Raw genomic sequence first — 27,889 nt, 5'->3', positions numbered from 1 at the left:
ATATATATTTTTTAGACTTTGATGAGTATAAATATGTACATGATAAATGGAAGGAAATAAAATGGCCAAGTACTGATATCTGCTCTCATAAAAAAAAAAAAAAAAAAAGGAAATATTGCATTTCAGTTAACACTAAAGTGTTGACTGTGTTCTGTATGCCAGTAAGAGTTCAGATCGTATCTACTTAGTAGAAATTTCAATTTACAAGCACGTGTTTTAACATACTATATGTATGCATGCAAGTTTAAACTTATATCAAATTTTGTCTGCTTTCGATTAAAATATAAAGTTTGAAAAGTAAAAAAAAAAAAAAGAAAAAAAATTTCGTAGCAACAGAAACACGAATAAAGTACCGTGCTAAAAACTCCATTTCATTATTTCCAATATATTTTAACTGTATAAATCACCATTAAACAATAGTATTTTAAAGTTATTCTCAGTAATGGTTTTTGCGTGTATTTTGTTTTTATTTCATCAATATTTTTTATCTTGTGTGGTGGAAATTGAAAAAATGTTAGACTTCCAAGTTCCTAATAAAATTACAATTACATATCGACGGTAGGGTAAAAGAAATACCTTTTTCAGACTTGGATTTGAGAAGCAGGTAATTCATAGATTTTTGTTCACAAATTAGAACTTACTGATGACAATGAAAGCTTTGTTTGCACTCGTCAATAAAATACAAGTACTCACACGTACTAAAAAGTATTGGAAAAAAATGTTTCTCTTACCCAGCCATCGTTATGTATGAATAATTGGCATTATCAAGATTTTTTTATGCTAATTAAAATTTTTATTATTTTGCATAAATGGTTACTTTCGTGTCATTAACTTGGCTTGTGCGTGTAGGCGGCACAAATTTAATTAGTTAGGAGAAGATATTATATGCTTTAATAATTTTAAATTCAAATTGTCAAAGACAAATTGCGTACTTTTTAAATGTAATTTTTCAATAAGGAAATCTCGTGAACTTTAATCGACACAGCATTTATGTTAAGAAAAATTTAGATAAAAATGTATTACTATGAAAATTCCAAATTTTTACCTGCGTTGGCTGCGTTTCCGAAAATTCCATTGTATACGGCCATGAAATAAAACACGAGTTTACTCCGTCCATTTTTATAACTGACTGTATAACTGCACATTTATGATTAAAGTGTATATTATTTGTCAGGAAATATTATTTTTGTTTATTGAGTTGATGTACTTTTATGTCAAACAAAAAAAAAATTGAATAAAATAAAAACAAAAATCAGGAGAACATGTATGTTTTGATAAACGACAGAAACGTATGCTAAGATTTTTCTGCACCTACAATTTACCTTATCACTTCACAATAACGAACTTTGGACAGAGATTTCTTAGATCTTGAAGATAAAAAGGTGTACATTTTCTCATATTACTCTCTGTGTTGTTGTTGTAAAGTACTATGTACATATATAGGTTATGAGGCCGACTTGGCATCTTGTTCCATAGATACGTATTTAATTCAAATTGTAAACAATAAGTACATATTTTAGGTTTCACTACTCGCGACGCATTTTTTCAAAGACAAATGATTGGTCGGACTTCTTCGGCCCTCGCCTCAGACTGTCAGCGCTTACTTAGTTTTAAAATATCACTCAAGTTTATGAAAATTATTATTTAAAGATCTACAGTTACATGTGTGTGCCAGTATGGATATGTATACTAATAAAGTTAGGTTATAGAAAACAAAAGAGAAACGAGACTAGTGTGAAAAGGAGGGTGTGTGTAGAGTGCAGGAGAAGTGGAGAAGAGCCGGCCGCTGCAGCGGCCATAGGCGATATACTTAGGCCATAGTACTTTTTACACTTAATTGATAGAGTGTGTAATTGTGTGTTGGGTTTTCGGGATGAAACAAAAACTGTTCGCAAAAAAAATTATTTAGTTACTCACTCAAGTATATATACCTACCACTAAGTTAATCCATACTGGTATGCGTGAGGGAGAAATGTAATATATTAGAATAACTATTGCGTGAGAGAGTGGTGAAAAAAAGTGTTAATTGTTTCGAGCTGAATAGATGGTGAGAGAGTAAGTAATCGGGAGATTCCAGAACAGAATAACGTCACTACTTACTCGGTGATTTACAATTTCTATAATTATTACAATTACAATTTCGGTCAAAATTATATAAATTCATACTTTAGGTATAAGTATTAAGGTGAGAGTGTTTATTTTTCAAAGCGCGTCCATTTAAATCACCACTGATTTCGTATAGACATATTCTCACTCATTTTAGAGAGTGGAGAAAATTTTTAAGTAGTGAATTAAAGTCAACATGAGCTGCGGTCAATCGTCCGTTACCTGCAATCTAAATGATGAGTCAAAAAGTTCAAAAACGCCAAGATCTACCAAGATTGTGAGAGCGTAAGTAATGGTGACATTTTTTAATTTTTTGAAAAGACTAGTATTATCATGTCTGGAATAGTAGTAGTGGCATGTAAAACCTAATAATGCATAATTTATATTTTGTACTGTATCATTCAGGCATGTTACTACTGAGCAGAAAAAAACACATTCGTTAACTTCATAACGGAAAATCCTGCAATAATACAACTAGTGACAATGTAGTGAGTATTGTGAAAAAAGAGCTTTTTGAATTTTCACATGATGATATTTATATACGAGACTATTTTTTTTCTAGCAATAGTTATGGGATACGTTGGTAGTGAAATTAAATAATCAAAAGCCAGAAAAGTCAGTAGACAAATGGAAAAGTGTAAGTAAAAGAAGTAGTCTTTTTTTTCAACTATGTTATTGTAGCAGCAACAGTCTCAAGAAACTTAATTCAGTAAACATTTAAAGAATTTTACTTTTAGTTTCTGAGGAGATGGCTAGGCAGTTTGTCATTGAAACCAAGTTCAAATTTAACTCTCACAGAGACCAAGTTTATACGTTTTTTTGATAAAATTAAAAATAATGACATTATTACTCCTGAACCAAGCACAACAGATGAAATTTTGTCAAAAAAATGTGAAACCGTTGAAGAAATCAACTTGTGCCTTGTTGAGCTGGAGAAAGAAAAGTACAAATTAAATCTTGAACTGGATGATAATGAATTCAAAGTAATAAAGTACTTGAACACCATCAAATCTTTAGAAAAAAGAAAATGCTGGAAAACGTCAAAGGCTAAAGGAAATAAATGATGAAAAGTTAAGTTTTAATAAAAGAATAAATAGTTTTGATGACGTAAAATATGCTCAACAAGAGAGTTATAAAAAAATAAAAAAATAAGTAACTGTAGACAATTTAAAAAAAATCAAATCTATTTTTTCATTTTTCTAACATTTTCCATGCATTAATTTTAAATACTAACAACAAAATTTTAGTTTTGCACTAAAAACAAATTGTATAATGTAAAAAATTTCACTCCTACCGTCTGGTAACAAATATGAATTCGTTGTGAAAATATTTTTAAAATTTATTTATTGTTAAAAATTCTTTTTTTTTTTCCAGTAAAAAATTTACATAGAAAAAGTTTGTCGGCAGAGTAGGACTCTTTCTTATTAATCAACTAACCTTACCTATCAATCACATCACAAAAACACCACACATGCATATATATAGCGTTTCTAATGTTTTGATTTGTGATGGAAACGATACAATGGTGACACACGATTGATTTGATTAAATTTATAACCCGAGATTATTTTTACTTTTATCTCGTAGAATCAAAAATTTCAGTTCGGTATGCGTGTCGTTCGAATCAATGTGAGAAATGTAGCTTACATTATTTTAGCTATTTTGTTAACATCAGTAAGGGAAGCTTATATGGGTTACGGAGGCAAGTAAACAACACTTCATTTTTTTTTAATTTATATATTAGAGTATCTTTATTGGATGATAAGGAAAAAATTGAGTATTAGATGTGTATTTTGTCATTCCAGACAGTATATCAAATCATGCTATAAATATTAATTCAACTCCTACTTATGGAAGTAAAAAGGTGAGAAATGTTTTGAACACGAGTTTTATTCTTGAAACTACTTGATTTTTTCGAAAGATGATTAAACCCAAGTTAAAATTTTCAGATAGAGCTGTTTGGTTTGTGTCCTGCCGGAACTCAATGCTCAGAACTAAGTGTTGAATGTTTGAATTGTACATTAGATTTTAACTGCGTTTATGGTTCTGTGTACGAAGCACAGTGTTCTGTGATAGATCAAGTCGATTGTAAGGTCAGTACAACTTAGGCATTATTTTACATCAAACGTGTAAAGTTTTTGTATACGTAAATCGATCCAACAGGGCGAAATAAAATTTAAAAAGCAGTATATCTGTCGGTATTGTTATCAAACTGAACATTGGGAGCATGACTGCTATCTGAAAAACTCTTGTAGTTCCTTTGCATCTCCACAGCAATATTATCGGTAAACTTTTAATTTACATTCTAAAAAGTTATTCATTCAATTTTTTTTTTTTTTTACTAATAAATACAAAAAATATCTAGAACCAACTGTACAGTTAAAAATGACATATTATGCTTGGGAAGAAGAACGTTTTGGAAAAATCTACCTTGTAATTGGACTGGTGGTTACAGGTGGTCTACTGCCCTCATTCTAAGCATAACTCTGGGAGGCTTTGGAGCAGATCGGTATGTTGTTTAACTTGATAGTTTGTAAACTCTAGAATTAAAAAGAAAAATTATGATGGAAATTGAACCTAATGACAAATAATTACCAGATTTTATTTGGGTCACTGGCAAGAAGGCATTGGCAAACTATTTAGTTTTGGAGGACTTGGGGTGTGGACTTTGATTGATGTCATACTGATATCAATGAGATATTTGGGACCTGCTGACGGATCACTTTATGTTTAAGTGGGGATTTGGATAAAAGTTCAAAGTTTATTTTTGTCTTGAAATTCGTCTAAAAACTTTTATTCATACACCAACAAAGTAATCAGTTTTTATTTTTATTCAACGTGGTTCACCAATGAACCAAGATATGAATCGTTGCACGTAAATACGAAAGAACAAGTAAAGTATCGAACAAGCCGCTAAAATACTTTCTTTTCATCAGAGTCCCCCCTCCCCTATTCCCTCGTCATTCATCAGTCGGTCAGTTTGACACTCGGCTTGTGGTGTTGTGGTTAGTTGCTTACTGATGCAGCAAAGTGAAAACTTTAACAAAACATTGTTGATATCTGCATGTAAGTTCCTGCAAGAAATTTTTTTATATATGAAAACAAACAAGCTACTCTGTAAGTTCTGTAAAAATCGTGGATTGTAAAGTCTTGTAATGTAAAGTTATCTGTCAAGTCCCTAACCTTTGCGATTGTTGTCGGTATCGAAAAATATACGAAAAATACAAGTTGGAAAATGCCGACCGTCATAGCTTTGGATGTATCTTTGTCAATGAGAAGATTAGTCGTTGGAGCAAGTGCAAATGAAAATGTGCCAAATGAACAGTTAACAAGGCATCAGCTGGCTGTTCATGGAATAAATACCATCTTGCATCATTTACAAAACCACTCAAAACTTGAGTTTGTTTCATTGGTAATTTTGTTAAATCGTTTAAGATAAATGATTATTAGTGTTTCTAAGTTTTTTTTTTTTTATCTTTACGTCTTTACAGATTGCGTTTTCTTCATTTTATGAAGTTGTATGTCCATTTACAAGAGACTATGAATCAATAAGATTAAAATTACAAAGCATAGAAGAGTGTGATAGGACTTGTTTAAAAACTGTATTACATTATATTAATAGTATCGTGATTTCTGAATGGGGAAGTGCCACACCTTGTCAAGTCATTTTAATAACTGATGGCAATCCTGGAGTAGGACTTATGTCCTTGAACGATTCTTTAAATTCTTCCAGTTTTCTAAGAGACACTGGATTTTCACTACCATTTGTGTTTCCTGGAAAACTTACTGTAGTTTGTATATCTAATCAAACAGGTGAGTCATTTAGATTTACTGTAACATCAAATTATTCTATCAACACTTTTTGGACAAAGTATTGTAAATAATTTGTTTAATTTAGATTTGATGAATTCTTTGCCTCTGTACCAAAAGCTGGTTGATTTGGCTGGCAATGACAGCATGCTTGTAGTGCCTGAAGGTCAACTATCGATATCAACAGTTACAAACTGCTTTAAAAAGTTGACTGAAACAAATTACGTACCATTTGAAGGATATTTAAAATGTGGTCATCTTGGTTCAAGAATCATAGTATTTCCACCACCAATTGTAAATAATGTTACAACGTTTATGAATGTTCTTTCATACTTTTTACAAGTGTGTATTTTGTTTTATTGCAGCCATACACCAAAAAAGCAGATTTTGAATTACTGACTGGCTTGACTATATCTAGGACTATAGAAATACGTGGTTTTATACCTGTGGCAGATGTTGGCAGTCCAACTGCCATATCAAGACATTTAGTTTTGCCAATGCTAACTGATAAAACATCAAGCATGCAAGGTATTTCAATGGAAGAAGACTCTGATATCGAAGATATTACAGATGAAGACAAAATACCATCCTTTTGTGTCTTGTTACATGGTGCTTTGAAGGTATACTATTAAATTTTTTTCATATTCAAACGTAGGCACGTACTTAATCAGAGTTATCCACCAGGTTGAAAATATGGCAGCTCTATGCTTGTTAAACACGGACTGGTATGGCTTTATTTATTCACGAGCTGATACAAAAAAAAAGTCAAACCTCATGCTCACTGTTCTCGAGCATGGTGCAGATGTTGTCCCATGGCTGAGCAATTTCCGAAACCTCGGCCCTATTGATTATATTATTTACAATAAAAATGCTGAAGTTTGTAGTTTTCCGATCAGGCCATCTGAAAAAAGAAGTTATTCACAAAACGCACCATCTTGGATCAGACAAGTTGGTCTACAATCTGATATACAGAAGATACTAAGGCACGCGAAAAAACTGCCGGAAAAAACACAAAACTTTTACAAAGTAAGTAACTTTATGATAAAACATAAATTTTATTGCACTTTTTTTTCGTTTAATTAGAATAATTTTTGTGTTTGTAGGAACTCAACAGACTTCGTCGAGCAGCTTTGTCATTAGGCTTTATTGAATTATTAGACGGTTTAGCGCTTATTTTTGACAGAGAATGTACGATGCTACCATCGAATTTGAATGCCGACTGTGCAATTCAAATGAGACATTGCGCTGAAATGTTGAGAAAACCATTTTCTCGTGAACTTAAAAACAACATAACACCATTTAGGACAAAGTTTTCACCTAATGAATAAATATTTTTATGCACTAAGAAATTATAAGTTCTTGATTCGAAAAAAAATTTGTAAATACAGTCGCATAGAAAAATATACATTTTTATTGAAAAATAATTGAATCATTTTTTTACTGCATTCGTCACACATTCTATCAAGTACAAAATAATTTTTAAAAGTCCTTGAGCGGTTTGTTCACTAGTGTAAACGCGTTCTTCAGGTACATGAACAAATAAAACTTGAGGAGCCCCTAGGGCAAGAGATTGATAATATATGTATTCGCACAAGTACCTTCCCGCATCATTTGATATTTTAGCCTTACAATTGATCTCGTCGGAACATTCGTTTATGATCTTACAAACTTCTTGTGTTTCACAATTACTCTTTAACACCACGTGATCAACATCATGTTCTTTAGGGCATTGGTTGAATACATCTGGCTTAAAGTAACCTTTGCTGCATGCATGTTTTTCAATAGTCAAACAAGTAGCAGCAGCAGAAACACCTACGTTCAATATTATCTACAAATAAAATTTTCCTTAATATTTTCAGTGATTACTTTTATTCAATGACTCCTTTTCATAAACAAATAACACTAATGTATATTTCCGTACGACCATAGGTTAATGTATATTTTTAAAAATCAGCTGCCATTTCATTTATAATTTATTTTGAAATAATATATACTTACCGAAGGGGTATATGTTTTATAGAGTTCTTTTATTTTAGATGTTACATGATCGTAAGAAACAGGCACTTCAACAACAACTAAATTCACATTTGATGATTCTTTTGTTGTTTTAAAGAAATCTGGAAGTAGCTTGACAGCCTCCCAACTAGGATTTGTTTCGTAAGGTCCAAATGGTCCAAACCCAGTGACCAAAACTGTCAACTTATCCTTGTTTTCCATTGTGATGACGCTCCTGAGGAGTAACAGCAGCTATCTAGATATGATTGCTGGACGTGCGGACACTGCTATAGTGCTATGAATTATCCAATCAGCTATCAGCATTCAGCATCTAGAAAATCTATAGGTATATGTCCATACAGTATATGTAGTTTTTACACAATCTTTATTTTTGATTGCCGATTTTGCAGTTGGATTACATTCACGAGTATCTGATGAGCCAGTTGTATGCTCATAGCAAATGTTTATTGAAACTCGGAACACTGAGTAGAACAGTTAAATGGCACCTTAGGGAGAGAATGACAAAAAGCCGGAAATTATTGAGCTGGGACAATGTTGTGGCAAAAATTCTTAGGAAATTAAATATAATATTGTAAAATAAAAGTGTATTTTTTCAAGTTTTATATAAATAGTATATTTTGTTGTTAGATACAATAGATCGCTAATTTTTGAATTTGATATAATTTTTAAAGTTTCTACCCATTATTTGAAAAAACATGAAGCTTATATTAACAAATATTAAATTTTTATTTCGTTAAAAATCAATTAAACTCCTAACATCAACACAATCATTGAAGAAATTATTTGTCCCTTTTTGGAGCAATTGTCTGATGTAATGCTAACGAGTCGCACAAATGATCGTTAGAAAAATATTGATAAATATTTTATTTCTCCTACAAAAACTGAATTCCAACACTTCCTTTTTTTTACGGTGGATGAGTTGTGTAGAGCACATTGCAATGCAGTTACTTGAAATATATTTCCAGCCGTTTTTTTTTCTTCTTCCTTATTTAAAACATCCTTGGAATTCACGCAGCTTTTAGCAAATGACTCGAATCACCATTGTTTCGAATCTAATCGTAACGATTTTCATAATCTGTTAAAAAACGCGTGCAAGCGTGTTTTGAATGTTTAGGGTGAAAACAGAACATTGATCAACTCGACAATCTTCTTACAGATCCTTGGGCTTTCTCGCGCTATTGATCAATTAGAGCCCACTTCGCAAAGCAAGCGCAACGCATCAAACATCGAAGAGATTAAGTGCACAACGAGTCCTATTTGGTAAGACGAGCGATGTAGTATCGGGAGCTTTACGAGAAATCGTGTGACTGATAAAGGTAAAGATGACTTGCTTCGCTGTCGTTTCTCAAATTTTTTTCATTTTTATGGCTGCGTCGAGTAGCGGCGGCAACGACGGCGTCATCACCGCCGTCGTCGTGATCGTCGTCGTCATCATGGACAATGACTTTGGCGATAATTAATTTTATTTACAGTTCCATGTCTTGTGCCTCGTCCTCACTAAAATCGCTCATCGAAGACTCGCTGTCCGATGACATTCCATTGCCGGTTCCCCCGTTTTCTTGGTCCCTCAGTGCCTCTTCTGTCGCGTATTTCCTTACGTAATCTGCCGACAAAATAACAATATGAATCCCTCTCAAAAATAACAAATTCGTTGGTCAATCAAAGGGTCGACGACGATGACACACCTGCTACTTTTTTCTTGTACTCTTCCGGTTTGTGGAGATACATCGCGGCTGCGTCGCCATTTAGCGGATCTATCGGATTCGGATACGTCAGAAGTTGGGGAAGGAAGGACTCGAAGATATTTGAGAGATCTGTAAATAAAAATAACAACATCGTTCGTAAAATAACTATGAACTGGCAGCTGTCACAACAACAATAATACACAAAAATTAAGTTTTCCGAAAAATAGTGAAGTGTACGGGGTACAGTTGGGAACAGATGACGCGAATCGCTTACACACGAAATGGCGGTAGCTGGGTCGTATAGTGTACATCCAATGATAGTCGATATCCCAGTAATGGCCATTTGTTCCCAGCTTTACTTTTTAAAAGTAGCACAAGTCGTATGTTCTTACCATACAAGGCTGTCCAGGCCTGATTTATTACGTCAAGGCATACCGTGCCCGAAACCTCATCGATGTTCGGATGGTAGACCTTGTTCATAAAGCCTATGGAAGGCGATTTGAAGGGATAGTGTTCTGGCAGGTGAACGCGCACCTTCCATATTCCTCCCTCGTAGGGAGCTGAAACAAATCATTGTTGTTTATTATCATCTGCATCTGGATACATATAAAAAAAAATTATTTTTTTTTTTTTCTTCATAAGAGCGGTCGCAAAATAGGATGAGTATATAACACGTACGTTCACGCATAAGTAGTTTTTAAATAAACATTTTAGCTGTTGGTTTGTTCGCATCAGCTTTAAGCTATCGAGCTGCGTCTTTATGGGCCTATATACATACCAATGTATGTGTACCACCTATAAAATAGTACGTAGAGCGAGAGGGCGATTGCGGAAAAAAGAGGGAGAGATAGAAAGGAAATAACCCGGGGATTATCGTGATGTTATTTTTTTTTCATTCGCACGAGAGGTTCTCCGTTACTTTCTAAGGCAGCCTTTGGCGCTTTTACTCGTATATGTATACCTATTATCTAGTGTACGTACAACCACACAAAGTTTGTGTGTTGCGCGGTGTACCTATACATCTATACTATAAGGTGAATATTTAGCGATTCCACAAAAAAAAAAAATCAAAACCAATTTGTACACAATTTTTTTTTTTTTTCTTCATATTTATACGTAGCTTTTTAGAGCAGAGCGTGATTGAAGTGTTAAAAAGGCATAAAAACAGTTTGTGAATTTGTGTACAAATAAAGGCGACCACGATTTTTTCGATCAATCATGTGTACTTACTAAACTCTCTTAGAGCTCCTTTCACGCAATGAGAAATTTCTTTTTCGGTGATAAGAATCACCTTGGGGGAAAAAAAAAAAAAAAAAAAAAAAAAAAACCTAGTTCGAACGTGTTATTGAGATTCTGATGTCAACATACGCCTCAAAAATAGAAGAAAAAAAACACGATGAATAATAATCAAGTATTTTTGTTTTCTTTTTCGTTCTTATCTTTCTGCATCACCAGCAGAGTTTTATTGCCATTCATTAAAAACCGATTGTTAAAAGGTATTTATCTAATCTTAAAATACATAGCACTGGTTTTCGTAACTACGGGCGAGACGTCCCGGGCCAAGGCCAACCAAGAGTCCTTTTGTCTCTTTCACGGCCTCGGTTGGATGCGCACAAAGTCGAAGAAAGACTCGCAAGGGGATGGAAAAAAAAAAAAAAAAAAAAAAAAATCGACCAATCTAACACTCGTATCCTCGCGATCTCGGGTATACAGATTATTCGAGCAAAATATAGGCGTAGTGAGAGGTATCCGCGTGCTTTGGATACCAAAGTTAATTTTTGTTAACTCCATCAGAGTTGATCAATCACGTCCAACGAAACAATCGAAATATTTGCGCCCCGTTCCACACCTCGCTCGTTTATACGTAATAATAATACGCTCAAAGGATCCGCGAAGCGCTGGTTTAGTATACCTATACGCGCGATACATGATACGGGAAAGCATTCACTTCTATGGAATTATAAACAAGACCATGCCTTCTTAATTCCCCCCTTTACCTTTGCTCCGATGTGCACCACAACACACACATCTCGTTTTCGAGCGCACGAACGCGATGTGGGAGGCTATATAAACCGAGAGAGCGTATTATGTACCAACAAGCGCCGAGTGAAATTAGGTCAACTGGTCAAGCGCTTGGGGTTAGCTGCTGCTCCACGATCTATTTTTTTTTTTTTCTATCCTCAAATCCCCGTTTTTAGATTCTGAGCCGTATTACTTGCGTGGGTACTCATTTTTAGAATAGTATTCGATACGAGTGGGTTCATACGTACTGACACGCAAAAGCAAGCTTATTTAATTGCGCGCTCACTTGTAATTGCTCGTGTGCGAGTGACACCGTATCGTAACCGCGTATCCTATATATTTCAATATATACAAGCATGCATTGGGTAGGTATAGAAGTGCGGAAGATGCACACGCATCATTTGACACTACCGACGTATGGGTACGCGTTTTTTTTTTTTGTAAGCGGATCCAGCGGTGCGATAAAGAAAAAAAAGCTACGACATAAATACGCGTTATGTACACACAGGCACTGAGCTCCGATTACCGCGAGCTTCCTAGTGTGCGCTCTTCCTTCGACATTAATAACGTTATCGTTGTATTACATTTTTTTTTTTTTTTTTATTCATTATTTACGCCACGCAGCTCGATTGCTTGTATCCTGTCCGCGGGAGAAAAACAGCTCGTTTGCGCCGATGCAACCCGCCTAATACACTTTGCTACGGCGACTCTGCATTTTTCTTCGACTTTGATAAATACACACCCACTGAGACTTCGTATAATTGGTACTTTGCTACGTCAAAACTGTTCGTACCGATCGCACAACATTGACATCAGGTTTTGCACATCAATAAGGTCCGACGAAGCCGAATGGTTTTTTTTTTTTTTTTCCTTACAGTAGGAAATAATCGTTTCGCGTCATTAATACTAGCTTAGAGTACAGCTCAATTATATGTACATCAAAATTAAAGAAATACTGCTTCGATGCACCTACACTTGACCTTCAATGATGGAGCGACTTTTAAACCATATACAAAGTTATTACTCCGTATTTTCATTCAACGAAACGGATTTTAGTGAAATATCTCCTACAACATACCCGCCAAACATTGTAACGAATGTAGTGTATGAGTAGCCACCGCGTCACTTTTTCCCTCGATTTTTGCTTTAGATCCCAAACTCGATACGTGCCAATCAAGTCGACACGCGAGTTTATCTTCCTTGTTTGAGTCGCATTAAAATGTGTACGGGTAACTTTCGCGTGGCTCTATGTACTTTCACCAGAAAAAATTATAGGTGATAGTCAAAGTCGATATTTGCTCCTTCGGCGAGATTGAATCGCTCAAGGATTCCATCGGAAGTTTGGCACATGCGATCTGCGGAAAAAAAAAAGTTTTGTTTCTCCTTCCCGGATAGAAGTGAGAGAGGAAAAAAAAACCCCCCCGACAAACGATTGGTTAACGACGTTTCCGGTGGAATACGCGGCTGCGCCGCAATTTATTTGCCTGATGTTTACAATCGCGCGCGCAAAGATGCCCGCATACGTTATAGATAAGTACTCGTTTTATTTCGTTATTTTCGATAATAAGTAGAGACACAAAGTCGGATATACTCACTTCCTCGGGGTCCGTAAAACTTGACGGAGAACTCGTTGAGACCGCCAAGTATCGTCACCTCATGTTTGCTCTCGATTCTGGATTGTTTTGCATACAAGTTAAGGAAAACAAGGTCTGAATATCATTGTTTCGAAGCAAAGCTTTCTTTTCGTCCCTCCACTTATAAACGTGTATTGGTTGCTGTAAAAATAAAATGGGGGGAACAAAAAGACACTCCGATTTTTCGCGGTAGCCTTTTTGGTTGAGCTCAACAATTACCTGACGATGCTGGGGTTGATAGGAGAATGGGACATTAATTTAAGTACTGTTTACGCGTGTAAGATAAATCTATGTGCATCAGAGTGCACACGCACAAACGAGTCGAATCATATTTCTTTATTTCCCTTGTAATCTTTCCCGGTGAAGTTTAAATTACTCAGAGTTCATGTTATGTACAGGTGAATTATACCTGATCTCAAAATCGCACGAAAACAGGTGTGCGTGCGCGCGCGCGAGTTGAATATTATAAGCGCATAAAAATGTATACAATTTAATTTCAATAAAAAATAAGCAATTCGCCTCAACAGGAAGGTTAGATAATAATAATTACACAATATGTATGTACGGTGACAATTTTTGTGACTTAGGGAGTGATTATATCGAAACGTATTGTTATACGTTGTAGTAATATAAATCGTTGTATTGGTGGAACGAGTCATCAATAAGATAATGTAAGAAATATTTTTAGGTAATTAATAATCGTGATGTATGTATATAATATGATATTATAAGTGTTTGATCAAAGTCGGAGTTTTTACCTGTTTAATCTGGATTCTAAGTTAATGCATGTCGTCAGTAGAATTTAACTTATATCTGGGACCGCAACTATAAATACGAGACGCTCATCACGAAGTTATATGATGAACTCACTGGTACTTAGGGTATACTTATAAGATCAGATATAAAAAAATGTAAAAGCCTCCCTCAGAGTGTCTATTTCCCTACACGAATTGTGAAGAGTTAATAAATTGCATGATTTTTTTATTCTTCGCTACAATTGAAATTTCCGTGGACCAAAGTTTGCTACAAGCTTTTAAATATAATCATTACAATGCTCTTTTCTATATATTATGCACTTCCTTAAATAAAAAGCTCCCCATGTCGTTGGTTATTTTTTTCCCTTTTTTTTTTTTTTTTTTTTTTTGTTTTTTTCCCCCAGCAAAGAATAACTGATTGTTGCATTGAATTTTTTTTCTAAAAAGCACGTATGATATCAAGTTTTGATAAAGATTGTGGAAGAGTCGACAGCCAATGAAGATAGAGTGCCCCTAAATTATACAGCTTGTGATTTCTTTGTCAGGTTCCGCATCTCGTTGCTTAAAAAAAAAAAAAAAAACAACTATCGTTAACAGATAATTTATTTATCTCTCGATGATCACGTTTCGTGACTAATTTGTAATAAAATAACGCACCCAACTCGAGTCGCAACGTCTGAAATATTACGCAAACGAGCGAGCTTGCAAAAAAAAGATTGTTTTATATCGAGCGCACCTTATATGTTTATTACGACGTACTCGTAGAAAAGATTAGCGATGAAACACACGCATCAGCGATCTGTTTATTTTTCGCACACGTCGTGTGGTAGTTGCCGTAGTACCCGACGTTCGATTGGCGGTATATTTTCAAGAATAGACACGAGAGCGGCAACGAGTACTCAAGCATATGAAATGAATTTCGTAATGCGCAACGACAGTTGTTGAAGTATTATTGATTTCCTTATTATTTCGCGCATTATTCTCTACTCCAACCTTAATGCCTTCGCGATCTTGCATATTTACGAGTATGCAATGTATTCATGTTTGTGTATACATATATGTGACACCAGCACGTGCATGACCTTACAACAAGATCCTTGTAATTTTTTTTTTTTTTTTTTTTTTTTTTATTTCACGCACGACAAATCCGAGAGACAAAACACACACGTATATAAGTATAAATAAGTAATGTACCTATTTGCAGCTACTGCTTTGCAAAGAGAGACCCCACTACTTGTATAAAACGTACACACGAATAGATGAGTTTGTTGTTTTCATTGTGTATAAGTATACACTTCCAATCAAGGATTTATCGCACAAACGGGACAAGTGCGCGCGTGCGTTCAGCCAATAAAAAGAAGAATTCGTTCCTACCCATTCCGTCTTTAATTTCGGCGTATAAGGTATGTTTTAGAAGACAGTTGTCATGTATATATATACCTGGTTGTAGTTACAAAGTAAATGTATGAATAATCGAGTCTCTTCGTGGAAATTTAGCAAATCGGCGACATAGAGCCTTCGTTTGTACCGTGGCGCACAATGGCAATTTCGGAGGAGAAAAAAGCTAACTTTGGATTCAGGTTGATCGGTCTCTATACTTCTTGCATCGGGGTGAAAAAGTGTGTGTCTACTTCATAAAAGGGCAAAAATTTGTGTGACGAGGAAATAATAAATGCGTGATGTATATACCATCGAGGACCGAGGTGAGGCAGAGGGGGGGGATATGTACCTACTCGTATACGTGATACTCGGTTGCGGATGCGCGACTTGCATTGCACGCGCCGCTGAGAGCAGCGCAGGCCAGCAACATCAACAGGAGGTGGAGGAGAGGATGAGGGAGGTGGCCGTGTGTGTGCATGGCTCTCCTCCAAGGCTCGCTTGCGCGCGCACGTGTACATGCACGAATCGCACGATTTCTATTGTATATAGGCTCGATCGTCGACGGCGCATAGAGAGAGAGAGAGAGCACGGAAGGGGCTTGCGCGAATATGCGAGGTATATAACGAGAGAAGCCCACTCGCGAAGAGAGAGGGACGAGGAAAAGCGGGGCCATGCACGAGTGTGCGTGTATATACATAAGGTCGATCAGCTGGTGAACAGCGTCGCTGTGCTTAGGACAAAGGAACGTACGCGCTAGCTGATATATAAACGCGCCATCGCGTCTCTCTTTATATATACGTACACTTATTTATACATACATATGTATATATAGCTTTGTTATGCTATGGCATTGTGTGTCGAGTTGCTGTACTATACTCGTGCCACTGATGTTATTTTTTGTTCGCCTGCTTTGATGCTCTTTAAATAAAATTATGCGAAGGAAAAAATTCCCTCGCAAATTGTCGTTTTTCATAATGATACGGTAGGAAAAAAAAAAAAAAAAAGTTTACAAGCTTCCCTGTTTGTAAGATGAAGTGTATGTTATTTTTTGTCCCCCCCCCCAGCAACGTTTAATGAGACGTTTCGTTCGATCAAACAAGGAGATTGAAAATTCCCACTATAAGTACATAACGAGGCAGAGAATAACATAATGCTACCTTGCGGCGCAAATGTCACGTATGTATTTAAATACAAGTAAGACGTTCGTTATTTCAACGCGTGCGAATTGATTGCGTCACAACTATTTAAAATATCGGCAAATTTTCAATTTTGACTATGCTGTTACGTGGGAATTGTGGAGCTTGGGGGTGTAACGGGATTGAATACACGTGGAAGAAAGTCCGTTTATTAGTGTCTCAAAGGGAGAGCAGTCTCGTGCGTGGCGTTAGGTTCGGAGGCTGATCGGAGAGAGAGAGCGGGAGAGCTGATAACGCTCGGGCCCGCCACCGAAAGGTGATCATTAGTATAATATAATTAGTCACTTTTCGACGTGACTTCGTTTTATTTTCACGAAGGAACAGTTTCACACGCGTGTTCAAATAACGTGCGAAAATGCCGTAGCACTTCGTTGCTGATAATTTTCGTGCTGTTGGAAGCTACTTGATCAAAATCGAAAGATTAATCGTGGTTTGATATTATTGTCGTGGAAACGATAATTACGCGGCTATAGTCTAAACGCGCGCACAAACATTGTCAAGCAAATGTATTTTCCGCTTTTGTTTGTAACTGACTGACTCGCTTGTGGTGTTATTCTTCATCGTTATTTATTAGCGATTGTAATAAAAAATGAACGTACCGAGCAACCAAAACGACTTTTATATAGGTATACGTACAGTCAAGGTTGCTACTTTGATGCTCTTCCTAGAATACGTGCCAGTTCATGCTTAATTTGCACGGCTCGAAAATTTATCATTACGAGCAATGGGTGCTAATGCTTAGCTGACTTCTTTTTACTGCTCTTCTATTAAGTATACGCTAGAATGTAATTTTACGGAAGAGCGCGCGATTGTCAATAATTTAGAGTTTAGTTTTTTTAAAACAGCATAGAGCTCGGAGTAACCTTTCTTCATTTTGCACTGTCACAGGGGGGAAAAAATTGAGAGAAAAAAAAAAAGGCAAAACAATTAAAAAATACTAGTAAATAAAAGGATACAGTTTAATGACATCGGTGTCCATACGTCGTTTTCCAGCACTGGGAGATGACATGTTTGACAAGTAAGCTTGAACTAGTCCGTTGGGGCTAAGACAAAGCAACTCTGCACACAGGTATATAAATATACACGTCCAAGTTTGTCTTCACACACGCGCACACACGAAGGTGGAGGCAGAGCAGCTGATCGGTATAGAGCAGCAGCAGTAGGTTTTGTCGATGGAATCCACTGTAGCCTAATCTCCACCAGAACTGGAAGGAGATCCGACACACCAGTGGTTCCTCTTCCTACCGAGCTGACACTGTCACAATCGTACGATATGTACCTCAGCAAAAGTGTTTTTTTTTCTTCAGTTCACTGTTGTTTTTCACACCAATCCTCCCACTGTCACAAATCACGGAGCCACAGCTTGTCCTTCCTGTGTAAATGAAAATATTTGTATCGTTTAGATTAAAAATAATTAAAAAATTACGATATCAAGTCAAAATAATATGATGTACATTTAGGTGTATTGTTGAGTTGGTAAGCACTTGTCTTCCGAGACTCTCGGAAAAAGAGAGAGATAGAGAGAGAAAAAGAGAGAGCAGCAAACTCAAGTTGAGAGAAAGATAAAGACCGATGCGGAGCGAGAGAAAAAGTACCCAACAATAAAAATAAAAATCGCCCCTCTTCTTTGTGCGAGTATGTGCTTTATTTCGTCGTGCCTTCGTCGACTCCTGACTTTTTTGCTTCTATTCTAATGCCTCGTCACTGAAACAGCTTGCAGAGAGAGAGAAAAAAAAAAGAGTCATCACGACCAAAAGTTTTTCTTTTTTCCCTCTATCTCTTTCTTACGCACTGACTTGTAATTATATACACAGTGTATAATAATGATTTACTCAGCTCTTCAACCTCTTGAAGAAGACAGATGTCGAACACACGCACATTCACACACAAGACACGGAAAAGTCACGGAGGGGTTCACGAAGGCCAGGCCATCACGTTGTCACTCTTAGCCTCTCCGACTCCGAAACGCGCGTGCTCTCCCCTCTGGTCGAATCCACCTCTCCACACACACACACACACACACACACAGAGAGCCGTGGCTGCAGCGTGTGACCTCCTCGATGGGTCTCGTCGTGGGCGTCGTCGACGTCGTCTATTCGAGCTTGTCGTCTATACCTAATATACTTTGACAACGGAGCTTACGGAGGTGCACTAGCTCTGCGTTACATATACATATACATACACGTATGCTGCTGTAACGGATGAGCTGATGGATGGGAGTGTATAGGTACACTGACAGCATGCTCTTTCTCTCCTGCTCCTCGACGGGCTGGACAACAACGGCAACTAGTAATAGGTACACACACACACCAGAGCTCTCTTTCTTTCTCTGTCGCTCCTCAAGACTTTTTCCCCGAGCCCATCAGGGGGAAAGCAAAGCAGCTTTCCTCAGCACGCGCGCATAGTATGACTTGCCTCACTTTCGTGCAGCCACTCCGCGTCCCGTTCTAGCTTGCCCCATGCGAGTGAATGAGCACACACTCTCGCGCTCTCCGCTCTTTCGCCGTCGTCTTTGTCGCACTCACCTCGCACAAGGCGCACTGGCGCGTGTTTACAGCTGTTTCTCACTAATACTCTGTCTCTTTTTCTCCTCCTCCAACAGTATACTCATAGCTCCCCGTTTATTTATTTCTTCTTGGTCGGATCACCAATGTGCATGTGTGCAGTTTTCTTGGCTACGTATATGTATATACACTACCTAATAATACACAACAAAACGGTTTCCCTACCTCTCCTCTCTCTCTCTCTCTCTCTCCCTCATTCTTGACAATGGTTGCTTGCTCCAATCTCAACTCAACAAAACATGACTCTTGCTTTCTTGCTCTGTGTGTTGGATTGTTTGGGGGAGGGGGGGCTTGAGGGCTTACACCTTACACCCACTTTGCTTCAGTTTGCTACATACATACATATATATACGTGTGGCAACGATGCAAATTATTGCAAACTTTGCACTTTCGCGAAAGAACGTGTAATATGCTGCATGTACCCTGTATGTATACGTATACAGTATAATATATGATGCACGTTAATAATGTTACCCACGCGATCTCATATACATTTTTTTTATCTGCTATGCGCTGTGTGTTTATCTAATGTATACATACATACATACATATATGTAAATACGAGTCACCCAGTGTTTATATTCGAGTTGGTGACTCTTTGTTTCCTTCTGTCCTTACTTTGTTATGCCCCCCTCCCCCCCCCAAATGTATTATTAATACACATACTACGCATTTATTATGCTCCAAGTGAATTAAAAAAAAAAAAAAAAAAAATAGCAAGCACACATTTTGCAATAATATGTAATAGTTGGTACAGTGGTAATTTATACGGCTCGTTTTGTTTGAATATTCAAATTTTTGCAAATAATACGTAATTGAGCGATGTGCCAGTTGTACACAACAACATTAACGGTATTTCACGGGTACCTTCAAATTCTCGCGCTCCCGCGTTACTTTTCAACAACGTTTACTCATGAATTCCCGACGTCTTCACTTTTCCTTCCCTCCCGCATGTTGTCAATCATGTTTTCCGTCATTTTCCGTCATAACATCTGCATACGCCTACAGTTATTTATGAATTTTATTTAAAAAATCACTCGATTCGCGGTACTGAACGTTTATTGTTCAATCAGCGTTTTTCAGGAGTGGAACGTCACGAATTAAGGCCCCTGTGCCCCCACCCCCCTTTTTACACTTGAGTACCTAACATAAGTACATGCATCATCTTCGAGGCTTCAAACAGCTGATGGCGTATAATTGTACCTTACAGTGGAGCATCGCCATTTCGGAGTCGAGACGCACTCCGGACATCGAACTACAGCTTTTCGAATCGACGAGTCATGCTTTGTGTCACCCCAATTATCTTGCATGCATTTGATTGTCGAGAGTATATAGTAGAAAAAGTAAAGCTTACTTGTCGCGAGTGTGATCGGGGCACCTCATCATAAATCCATCGTTTCCACACTGACGTGTATTTCCTCTCGCCAAGTGATTACATGTAGGTACTGTAGTATGATTTCTCTCCTTTATTGTTGGGTTTCGATGATGTTCCGTGTGTGTTTCGTGCATCCGATGTTCTGACGGTGTCACGCTGCATACGTTTTGTCAAATAATAGAATAGGTAAAGTAGATGCAAGTAAGTACGTTTACACCATAGTGTATCAACTAAAGCACTAAAACAGACGCTACGCGGATTTAGTCAGCATGTTGTTTTTTTTGGTGTTTTGTTTGGCTTTGGAAACATGTGTTGTTTATCTCGAGCTCGCCCGCGATTGGTCGTATTCACTTTTAAGGTGTTAGGGGGGAGATACAAGTAGTGACCCTTCCGACCATCAATGGAACTATCTTTTCGCCAAACTAACTGTGGGGGGGGGGATTTCTTATTTTAATTTTAGGTGTGTGTACACATGTTTTAAAAATTTTTTTAAATAAACTCCAATCACCCCAGGCGTTTTAAATTTTTACAATTTAACGGTATATCTACTATTTTTAGTACGGCGTTTTCATTGAGAAAGTACAATAAGTATTAGAAAGTTTTATTATATTCAAATAGGTTTTAAAAAGACTCGTTAACACATTTTTCAAGTTACAATAAAAAATAAATGATGACTGTAAGACTCTGTGTAAAAATGGTTATTTACGTTTACTAACGACTTGTATTTTTGACAGGAAAGAGAATACAAGTGTAAAGTAACAAATTCATTTATTAAAAAAATGTAATATTAAAATCGTACAAAATTTCTACAAACTATAGTATCTCGTAAACTTTTATTTTTTGCAATGGCACCCTATGTAGACTGTTTTTTTAAACTTATATCAATTAGAGCGATATTTTTTTTCTGCTGTTTGATCATTTTAAAACACTTTATTTTGCACATACATTCATTTCTAAGTATATTATACTAAGTAATTCATTGCTTTTAATGCATACATCACAATTAAAATACATTTTCTAGATAGCACTTATAAGGTAACTTCTCGAATTCTATTTTTAATATACAAAAATCAAATGAGAGCAGAGCTATCAATAAATGCTGAAACTAAGGTTGTAAAAGTAAAAAATACGTCATAATATAAAATGTAAACTGTTTTATTTACAGGCAGTTTGAAACTCTTTAAAATATCGGTATCAAATGAATCAAAACGATTGTCAATAAATAATATTTGTAAAACGTTAGTGTGTAAAAATCAGTTCGAAAAATATGAAGTGTTTAAAAATCTTCAACTCTTTTAAGTATCAAAATTTCTGAAAAATATTTTACAAAATCTTCAGATATAGAAATCACTTTAAAATTACTAGGTCTTTGACTTCATATACATTATGATTATTCAATTCTGCTATTAATTAAACATACAGTCTAATCATACCTAAGTAAAACAAATACTGTTGTTTTTAATACTAAATATCTAAATATATATAAGTTCGATAAAACAATGAACATTGTCAAATGCCCAAAGATACGTCGCATCAGTGACAATACACAAGTTTTTTTTTTTTATCACGAAAACTACAAATTCGACAGTTATTTAGACATGACATATTATCGACAAATAAAATATCAAATTTAATCTATTGCCGTTTTTCGCGAGAATGCTGTCAAAGACAACATCTCGTTAGGTTCAGTCGGTAATCTCGAGAACTCTATTTCTTCACTGAGACTGTTTTCTGTAAAAATAAATTTTCGATTATTAAAAAAAAAAATTTGTGAATGCTTATAAAACAATTAACTATTTTTTTCTTATAATATGATGTTACCTGATGGTTCTACCGGCCATTGTTTATGAGACGGTGCGTATAAACACAGCAGAGCTATGATATAAATATTCCACATGCCGTAGACTCCTGTAAAGAATCCTGATGTCATATCTAATTCAATGTCCTGATCCCATTTCCACTGTCCTTCGGCAACCTTATTATAAAAAGTTGTTTTTCTTTAATTTTTATTTTATTATTATTATTTATTTTTTTTTTATTCTAAAAACATAACTTTTGCTCTTAAAACACGACTACTTCATTCATAAAAGCATCAAGTATAATTATAACACGTATATAATATATAACATTGCTGATTCACAACAACAAATACACTCTAATTTCCTCAAATTTATATCAAATGTTTTATATTATTTTTTTGTGCTCTTTTTTTATTGCTTTTAGGTGATGAAAATAATTGTTATCCAAACCATACTTAAAAATTAAAAAATATTAAGTAATAATTATCACCTGTCCTACAATAAAACCAATGACAGTCAGTGATGCACACAATAATGTAGCGACCATCAGAAATTTGAAACGATAAATGACACCTTCGTAATGCAATCGACGGGCAGAGCTCATGCTTGGTAGTACGGCCCTTTTGGCACTGATGTTTATGAATACCTTCCAAATCATGTATGCCAAAAAAAGCAGATAAAATGCTGCTGATACGGCAGCTAATATAATAAACGACAACTACGCGTCATTGTACTAAATTAAAGAAAATACCAGATTTTATCGCAACATATAGTTTTTTATGTTCATTTCTTTTTTTTTTTTTTTTTCATATAAAGGATACAGCAAGTTTCGCTCCAAGATTCGTCACCCAGATTGAGTAGAAGGGATTTCTCAGTTGTACACCACGCTCACAAATATCGAAAAATAATAGTGACAAGCAGCCAACTCCAACTGCAGATAAGTGTCGCCAGTAGCATTTCAAAGAATTTTTTTGATCGCCTTCCTAAACAAATCGCAAGTATGAAATTTAAGTAAATTTCAGACTGGACCGTCTCTTCTCGAATTTCAAATTTAAAGTAGAAAAAAAAATTACCTGAACCTGAGATCGTTTCAAAAGTTTCATTAAACGTGAAACAGCGAAAAAATTCAATCATTATCGAATTAGAACTAAGAAGAAGAAAAAAAAGTACGAATATTATTTTTAATTTACCATCAAATGTTCACCAGCGAAAACAAGCCAGAAGGATAATAGCGTCGCGTAAAATATTCCTTGTCTCAAGTCCTCGAGTAAAAGCATGAATGGCATATCGAAGAACAACGTAAGATATTCGATGGGGCCTGAAAAATGTTAGCACCCAAATTTATATACTTTATCGGTCATTTTGATCGATCGAAACACATTTTGCTTACAATTTAAGAAACTCAGGGCAGAACCCAGACCGAGTAACATGTATTCCAATAAAGCCGGGGATCTCGACAGCATGTGAATTCGCCTCCAGTACCAGCACAGAATAAGAAGGGTAATTGGAAAATATATTGTTTTCAAAGTTATCCAAACTTTTGTGAATCCCCCGTTTTGATTGATGACCTGAAAATTTTTTTTTTTTTTTTTTTTCAAGTATTGATTTTGCCATTGCTAAACTAGCCGTGTAGGCAAAAAGTAATCGACTCACGGTGAGCCACAAATCAGTGACGTGGCCCACGTCTTGGTTAATATTTTTCCTCGGATCATTGGGTAACCGAACGTTGAGCAAATAGTAATCGTGGTATAATGAACCCAATTCAAAAAGTGACAACGTACTGCAGTGGTAATTGTATTCCTCGTGAAGCTGAAACAAGGAATAAACGTTGATTTGGACGTAAGCAACACACGATATTCGGATAAGCATCAAATTACCTTGTCGATCGAGCAGTCCAAATTTCTTTCAACGAGAGAAGAGGCGTAATGCTTCCACGCGTCCTCGGGATCGCCTTTGTTTCTGTAAGCTAGTCTTGCATCCAAAGTTAACTTTGTCGTAGGATCTGCAAACCATTAGAAAAAATTTATATTTTTTTGTTTTTGGCCCAATAGTAAAATGTTTATCTAACGTATCATATACTCACGAACGATGATGTGTCTGTGGTATTTGATATCGATCTGCAAAACACCGATCAAACTGTGTTGCCATCGAGAGTAGTCCAAAATTTGTTTATTTCGCGGTGAAGGCATCTACAATGAACGAAAAATAATAAAAATTTTTCTTTATATAAAAAAAAAACAGAAATATACCTGAAATGAGTACACGATCGGTGATATGTTGTCAGTGATGGCATGGGTGTCTAAGATATTACACTTTCCGGGCGGTCTCGAATAAATCCATGTATCAATACCGGGTGCAGTGCCGTTGCGATTGCGCTTATCCAAGCACGCTGTACCCAATATATTTTGACTGTTGGATGGTGGTGGCGCTGAAAAGTGACGGAACATTATTAATTTTTACTCTGCGAATAATAAATTAACAGTGCAAATTTCTTTTTTTTTTTTTCGTACTTGGGGAAAAAAAAAAAGAAAAAAATGACTGAATGAACAAAAAAAAAAAAAAAAGTAAAAAAGGTAGCAAGATCAGTAAAAATCCAGGAAAAAAAGCGAGCACGCAGTTGAGTATACGTATGATACGTAAGGGTGCTCGAAAACTGGAAAATTGAAGTCATGATGTTTCAAGTACAGCCACTCCATTGTCCCCCTTGTATACTCGGAGATACGATGTATGCAGAAGAGGAGTATCAATTAAAAAAGAATACTCTATACTCCCGCGTATAGACACACCGCGTCCTATGCAGATTCGACTTACGCACGGCGAGCTTTCAAGTACCTCGTACTTAACAATTGGAAAGTAAAAATCGTAGATGTAAAAAAAAAAAAAAAAAAAACACAATGATACAGTGATATCTAATTAGTGTACATCGCTATAAATTGTTTAAAGGAGAAAAATAAGGTGAAAACAGTTTTTGAATCGCAGAGAAATCGTCAAATGTAACAGTACTTTTAACGCATTCTCGATTTTTCCAATTTTACAGAGGAAGCTATAAAAGAGAGAGAGAGAGAGAGAGAGAGAGAGAGAGAGAGAGAAAAAAGAAAAATTCAAGCAAGCGAGTGCTAACTGGGCGAGCGGAGGTAATAAAATTGCCGCTCAAAAGACGCGCCGACAAAGAAGAAGAAAAAATCTTCGGCTGTTCATATAATAAGTACACCGGTACAACAAAATAACGTGTAAGTATAAAAATCAACAAATCGGTATGGATTGTATACATATATTTTATCCTTGAAATGTTTTTATTTTTTGCTTCGAGCAAACTTCCAGAAAATAATCAACAATAACGAAGTAGAGAAGCAGGTGTAACAGCAGGACGCGTCGGGGAGCCATAAAAAAAGTATACATAAGAATAAAATTTTGAGAAAAGCAAATTAAGAGACAGATATTATGTTTAGAAATCGAGAGATACTTATACATCGTCTCTCGGGAGCGACCATTAAGGGTGGGTACACTGGGTACAAGTATTGGAGAAAGAAAGAGAGCTATATGTATACTTAGAGAGTAGTCAGCCGGCAAGGAGGAGGTGAAAATGTGTGCGGAGGAAGAGTACATAGGTATACGAGAGTGTACATCTCACCAACGATGCCGCCAACGAGGAAGGAGATGGCCTGGCCGAGCAGGAGAAGCACCACGAGCACAGCTAGCTTCTTGCCGCTGAGGTTCTCGATGATGGTGCCCTGCATCCCTGCGATAGACTCCTCAACTTTCGGAGGATATCCCACACGTATACAACAGTGTCAAAGTAATTCAACCAAAGCCCCTCTCGTCGGTATAAATATGCTCCCCCTGTATGTATATATAGGCGCGCTATGTGTGCACACGAGTGGTTACCGAAGGAAGCCGGCTCCTCGGCGATGGCGAGCGCTGTACAGCGCGGCAAGTTTGATTCCCCGAGAGTTGTAGGTATATGCTCCCCCCAACTACATCACCGCTCGATGCTTCACCACGACTAACCGCAGCAGGACCGTTTCAAAGTTTCGGAGTCGAGTCGCAGAGTCCTGCCTATACGCAATACTTGTGCGTGTGCGAAGCTGCGCGCCGCCGCCGCCACCAATGTATATACTTACACCCATACAATTACACATGTATATGTGTATACGTTTCGGAGCGCCGAGATGAGAAAAGAAATCCTTCCTTCCTCCCCTACTCCCGTGCATGTATTTCCTCGCAGCTCCCTCCTCCCTCTGACCCATCTCCTCCTCCTCATCATCTGTTCTCCGTCATTAACACAGGATTTCATTAGTTTAGGCTAATTATTGCTAACCGAGTACGACACGGGTCGTTTTAGAAAACTTTTTTCAGTCAACTGAGAGACATTTTTTGATTTTATCAATTGGTTACCTCGTTTGACTTGGGTTTGTTTGGACAATTTTTTTTAATCGACCGATACCTAGGTGCTTTCATTTTTCAATTTTATCAATTGGTTACCTCGTTTTTATTGCTTTTCAGTTGGTAACCGTGTATATAGTATATCACGTTTTTTCAATCGTCTGACTTTTGTATTTTTTTTTATTTTATGTTACTTCGCTCGTAAAGTCGACTGACACTTGATTTTGGAATTTTTTTTATTGGTTACTTGCTCAACAAGTCAGTTTTGTTTAGAAAACTCTATTATGAGTGTGCGAGTCTCACGTACGGGTACCTTTTTTCAAATTTTTCGCTCTAGTGTATAGGAAAGAAAAAATAAAATAAAATAAAATTTAGGTATCCTTGAAAATGTATTTAAATATTTCATTTCCAGTATTTGACAATGTATTACTTTAACGTATGAAATATTCGATTGTTTTTTTCACGTTTTTCAAAGTTAATTTTTTATATAAAAACGAAGCAATGATGTACGTGTAGGTGTTGTCGTTCGGATCGATGGCCCTTTGCCACCACTTTTCTAGTAAAAAACAAGAATTATTTAATCGTTGGGCGGAAAAACCGAACCGATTGATTTTCACGAGGCTCTTTTGTAGCCAGCCCCACGCGCCATTAAGAAAGTTTTGTATAACAACCGGAACAAAATGATAGTCCGAAGTGATGAATGTCAGGGTTGCATAAAAACTTCCCAGCCAATTATCTCAGTTTCTAATTCCATTGACAGTATAAATATATAGACAGTCAAATTAACGGTTTTGCTATGACGAATTAATACCCTTCTAATCTCACCAAATATTCAGCATCACCCTTCTTGGCGTCAACGTGGGCTCCCCCGAGCTTCAACAACGGCCTCTTTCCATTGTGGGTGGTAATATTATACCATATAAACTTCTAAACGTGCTGTATCGTGTGCTGCTTCACTATAGAGATGTAAGTTAAACTTTAACACCACACGTATCAAAATAGATTATTTCACCAAGAACCTACACAATTTTTTTTCCAACCGTTGCGCTTATTCGCCGTTAAACATAATTTCACTTTGTATTTCCTATTGTGGAGTAGTGATGAATGTACTTGTCTGGAAAAAAACTGCTCTTTGTTCGGGAAAAATTAATTTTTCACCAATGC

At 36.4% G+C, this 27,889-nt stretch overlaps 5 protein-coding genes across 13 annotated transcripts; 2 read left to right on the top strand and 3 right to left on the bottom strand.

The window, feature by feature from the left end:
* The first annotated feature begins 3,586 nt into the window (after positions 1 to 3,586).
* amx (TM2 domain-containing protein 3 almondex) lies at positions 3,587 to 4,849 on the top strand. 2 transcript variants are annotated; one of them, XM_014353988.2, is made up of 6 exons: positions 3,587 to 3,808; positions 3,912 to 3,970; positions 4,056 to 4,199; positions 4,270 to 4,391; positions 4,472 to 4,615; positions 4,705 to 4,849. In XM_014353988.2, exons 1-6 carry the CDS (start codon positions 3,715 to 3,717, stop codon positions 4,838 to 4,840), a joined length of 699 nt encoding a protein of 232 aa, XP_014209474.2. In that variant the 5' UTR covers positions 3,587 to 3,714; the 3' UTR covers positions 4,841 to 4,849. The 2 variants fall into 2 exon arrangements, with proteins under 2 accessions (XP_014209474.2, XP_089445153.1); XM_089589027.1 differs by having other exon boundaries at positions 3,912 to 3,979; positions 4,062 to 4,199.
* Positions 4,850 to 5,325: 476 nt separating this feature from the next.
* On the top strand, positions 5,326 to 7,277 carry IntS14 (integrator complex subunit 14). The gene is made up of 6 exons (XM_014354030.2): positions 5,326 to 5,518; positions 5,598 to 5,919; positions 6,005 to 6,210; positions 6,282 to 6,536; positions 6,601 to 6,942; positions 7,020 to 7,277. Exons 1-6 carry the CDS (start codon positions 5,342 to 5,344, stop codon positions 7,242 to 7,244), a joined length of 1,527 nt encoding a protein of 508 aa, XP_014209516.2. The 5' UTR covers positions 5,326 to 5,341; the 3' UTR covers positions 7,245 to 7,277.
* A 68-nt stretch (positions 7,278 to 7,345) lies between these two features.
* Positions 7,346 to 8,418, bottom strand: LOC106640035 (pyroglutamyl-peptidase 1). The gene is made up of 2 exons (XM_014353899.2): positions 7,915 to 8,418; positions 7,346 to 7,744 (listed from the first exon to the last, which is right to left on the bottom strand). Exons 1-2 carry the CDS (start codon positions 8,131 to 8,133, stop codon positions 7,346 to 7,348), a joined length of 618 nt encoding a protein of 205 aa, XP_014209385.2. The 5' UTR covers positions 8,134 to 8,418.
* Positions 8,419 to 8,564: 146 nt separating this feature from the next.
* Positions 8,565 to 20,863, bottom strand: UbcE2H (ubiquitin conjugating enzyme E2H). Of its 7 annotated transcripts, XM_089589025.1 has the most exons (7): positions 18,787 to 19,063; positions 18,442 to 18,727; positions 17,561 to 17,976; positions 13,235 to 13,311; positions 10,010 to 10,177; positions 9,618 to 9,746; positions 8,565 to 9,535 (listed from the first exon to the last, which is right to left on the bottom strand). In XM_089589025.1, exons 3-7 carry the CDS (start codon positions 17,611 to 17,613, stop codon positions 9,399 to 9,401), a joined length of 564 nt encoding a protein of 187 aa, XP_089445151.1. In that variant the 5' UTR covers positions 17,614 to 17,976; positions 18,442 to 18,727; positions 18,787 to 19,063; the 3' UTR covers positions 8,565 to 9,398. The 7 variants fall into 7 exon arrangements, with proteins under 7 accessions (XP_089445151.1, XP_014209514.1, XP_089445152.1 ...); XM_014354028.3 differs by lacking the exons at positions 18,442 to 18,727; positions 18,787 to 19,063 and adding an exon at positions 20,523 to 20,863; XM_089589026.1 differs by lacking the exons at positions 18,442 to 18,727; positions 18,787 to 19,063 and adding an exon at positions 20,372 to 20,390.
* A 517-nt stretch (positions 20,864 to 21,380) lies between these two features.
* wls (Wnt ligand secretion mediator) lies at positions 21,381 to 26,353 on the bottom strand. Of its 2 annotated transcripts, XM_089588539.1 has the most exons (12): positions 25,974 to 26,353; positions 24,592 to 24,770; positions 24,426 to 24,531; positions 24,220 to 24,344; positions 23,996 to 24,151; positions 23,733 to 23,910; positions 23,533 to 23,660; positions 23,416 to 23,421; positions 23,164 to 23,325; positions 22,833 to 23,060; positions 22,365 to 22,518; positions 21,381 to 22,274 (listed from the first exon to the last, which is right to left on the bottom strand). In XM_089588539.1, the coding sequence occupies exons 1-12, from the start codon at positions 26,077 to 26,079 to the stop codon at positions 22,174 to 22,176; spliced, it is 1,629 nt and encodes a 542-aa protein (XP_089444665.1). In that variant the 5' UTR covers positions 26,080 to 26,353; the 3' UTR covers positions 21,381 to 22,173. The 2 variants fall into 2 exon arrangements, with proteins under 2 accessions (XP_089444665.1, XP_089444664.1); XM_089588538.1 differs by lacking the exon at positions 23,416 to 23,421 and having other exon boundaries at positions 21,382 to 22,274.
* Positions 26,354 to 27,889: the final 1,536 nt, after the last annotated feature.

Source organism: Copidosoma floridanum, unplaced genomic scaffold (genome assembly GCF_036245765.1).
Source record: "Copidosoma floridanum isolate Cflo_tuat_1 unplaced genomic scaffold, Cflo_Japanese_pri ptg000007l, whole genome shotgun sequence".
Lineage (NCBI taxonomy): Eukaryota > Metazoa > Arthropoda > Insecta > Hymenoptera > Encyrtidae > Copidosoma > Copidosoma floridanum.
The sequence above is the reverse complement of the archived record's forward strand: the minus strand, read 5'-3'. Positions and strand labels throughout refer to the sequence as shown.